General features: G+C 41.0%; 1 protein-coding gene across 1 annotated transcript in view; it reads left to right on the top strand.

Moving 5' to 3' along the window:
- Cdc45 (cell division cycle 45) overlaps positions 1-2,039 on the top strand; it is a 41,493-nt gene that overhangs the window by 17,733 nt on the left and 21,721 nt on the right. Inside the window, exons 6-7 of the mRNA XM_004627981.3 lie at positions 364-419; positions 1,563-1,611. Of these exons, the coding sequence (XP_004628038.1) occupies positions 364-419; positions 1,563-1,611 (105 nt within the window). The remainder of the gene's footprint in view (positions 1-363; positions 420-1,562; positions 1,612-2,039) is intronic.

Genomic DNA, 2,039 nt, shown 5'->3' with positions numbered 1-2,039 from the left:
TAACACTTCTTCAAAGGCCTGAGTCCACCAGCTTCTACCAAACTGAAACCTCAGGCTGTGGGACTAAAATCCGGGTGCTTTTTTTCTTTCTTCTGTATATAGGACAAGGTCTACAGGGTCTATAGGGTCTCACTACATAGATTGGACTAGTATTTCTCCTGTTTTCAGCCTCCTGAGTGCTGGGATTACAGGCATGTGCCACCACATCTCAGCACACCCCATGGGCAGGGCTGGCACACAACACGAGGATCAAACCCTGGCCGCTGTGCTCTGCCTAAGCAGGCACTTTAGTCTGCTGAGCTATCAGGCTGGCCCGATCCTGGTGCTGTGCTCAACCCTCTGTTCTTTTTATCCTCACCTCAGGAGCTGGTGGAGCGAACCATGAAGAGGAGACAGCGGAAAGAGTGGGAGGCCCGGAGGTGAGTCTAGCATCCAGAATCTCCTAGGCTCTGTAGCACCACTGATACCTTTTATTTTTTCAAGATGCTGTATGAAGTTCATTTACTTTCATTTTAGGATAAAGCCTTTAGTTTAGAACCTCAGAGCCAGCTGTTCCAGGAGTAACCACGTGGCCACCTCACTGGAAACAAGCTTGAGTCACTATCTGTATTGCCTTCTGGTCCCAAGATGGACAGAATAGGCCCAGATCCATTCCATTCCATCTGTTAGAAGTGATGGCCTTTGGCTCTTTATTTCTATCAGGTTTTTCAATGTAGATTCTTTTATTATAAAATGTTTATTCATCAGATAATCTCACCACCTAATTCAGAGAGATTCTGTTTTGATTTTTCTTCCTCAATTGTCCATACTTGGGCTTCTTTTATATAATCAAAATGTACATCTAATTTTGTATTTTTCTATATAATGTAACCATTATTGCTCTGAACAGCCTTTATAGACTGCTTAGTACTTAATTGGCAATTTCCTGTCTTTTCATCTTTTATTTTCTTACTAGCACATGTTAGTTGTAGGTATTAATGGGCTTAGTGCGATGTTGCCACACGTGTACAGTGTGCACTGGTTAAATCCAAGCCTCCGGGTTCAGTTCCCAGCACCACATACTAGATTTTTCACTCCTTTTTGAACTGTAGGTTATTCCCAATATTTTACTTTTACAAATAAGGCTGCAGCCTAATTTTGTACCCTGTTGTGTTTTGTCTTACTGAATTATTTTGGGATAATTTCTCAGATTTAGATTGTTTTCTGAATTGGAATTTTGGGACCGTATCTTTTTACTTTGTACATTGTCATAAACAATTTGTGTGGCTTTTACTGCCCTCTCAGTGTTGCACATACATTGTACTAAAGAGTCAATAAGAAAACAGTGATACCATGATGTATTTTGCTTTCCTTTGAGGGCTGTGCAGGGGCTGTCCTTGAACTCGTTATGTAGCCCAGACTAGCCTTGAACTAGTGATCCTCTTGCCTCAGCTTCCCAACTGCTGGCTTTACAAGTGTGCACCACCATGTGCAGCTTGAAGACTGAAATTTTAGCATTTTTCCAAATACTTGGTTTCCTACAGTGCTGCTTCCTATTAAAGACTCATTTTATGTCATTACAGACGAGATATCCTCTTTGACTACGAGCAGTACGAATATCATGGGACATCTGTAAGTATGAATAGGTGAAATTCACCATAAGCTTCTGACTCTAGTAATCAGTGTCCTAAAATGTGAAGAAGGGGCTAAAAGGTTTTAAAAACCTGGTTTGAATTGGAGTTCTATGGCTCGTTAGGGTATGATCTTGGGAAAATGGTGCAGTCTTACATTTTGAGAGACTATAGATTGTTTCCAAATTATAATGGCTTTCTATCTTACGACTTTTCAACTTTTGATGGTGTGAAAACAATACACATTCAGCAAAAATTGTGCCTTTTTTTTTAAAGTAGAGATAAGGTTTCACAATGTTACCTAAGCTGACCTTGAATGCCTCAGCTCTAGCAATCCTGCTTCAACCTGCTGAGTAGGTACATGGAGGTACATGTCACTACTGTGCCTGGCTACATTTGTGTGTGTGTGTGTGTGTGTGTGTGTGTGTG

The sequence above is a fragment of the Octodon degus genome, unplaced genomic scaffold (genome assembly GCF_000260255.1).
Source record: "Octodon degus isolate 3935 unplaced genomic scaffold, OctDeg1.0 scaffold00021, whole genome shotgun sequence".
NCBI lineage: Eukaryota > Metazoa > Chordata > Mammalia > Rodentia > Octodontidae > Octodon > Octodon degus.
This window is presented reverse-complemented; position numbering and strand designations above follow the sequence as displayed.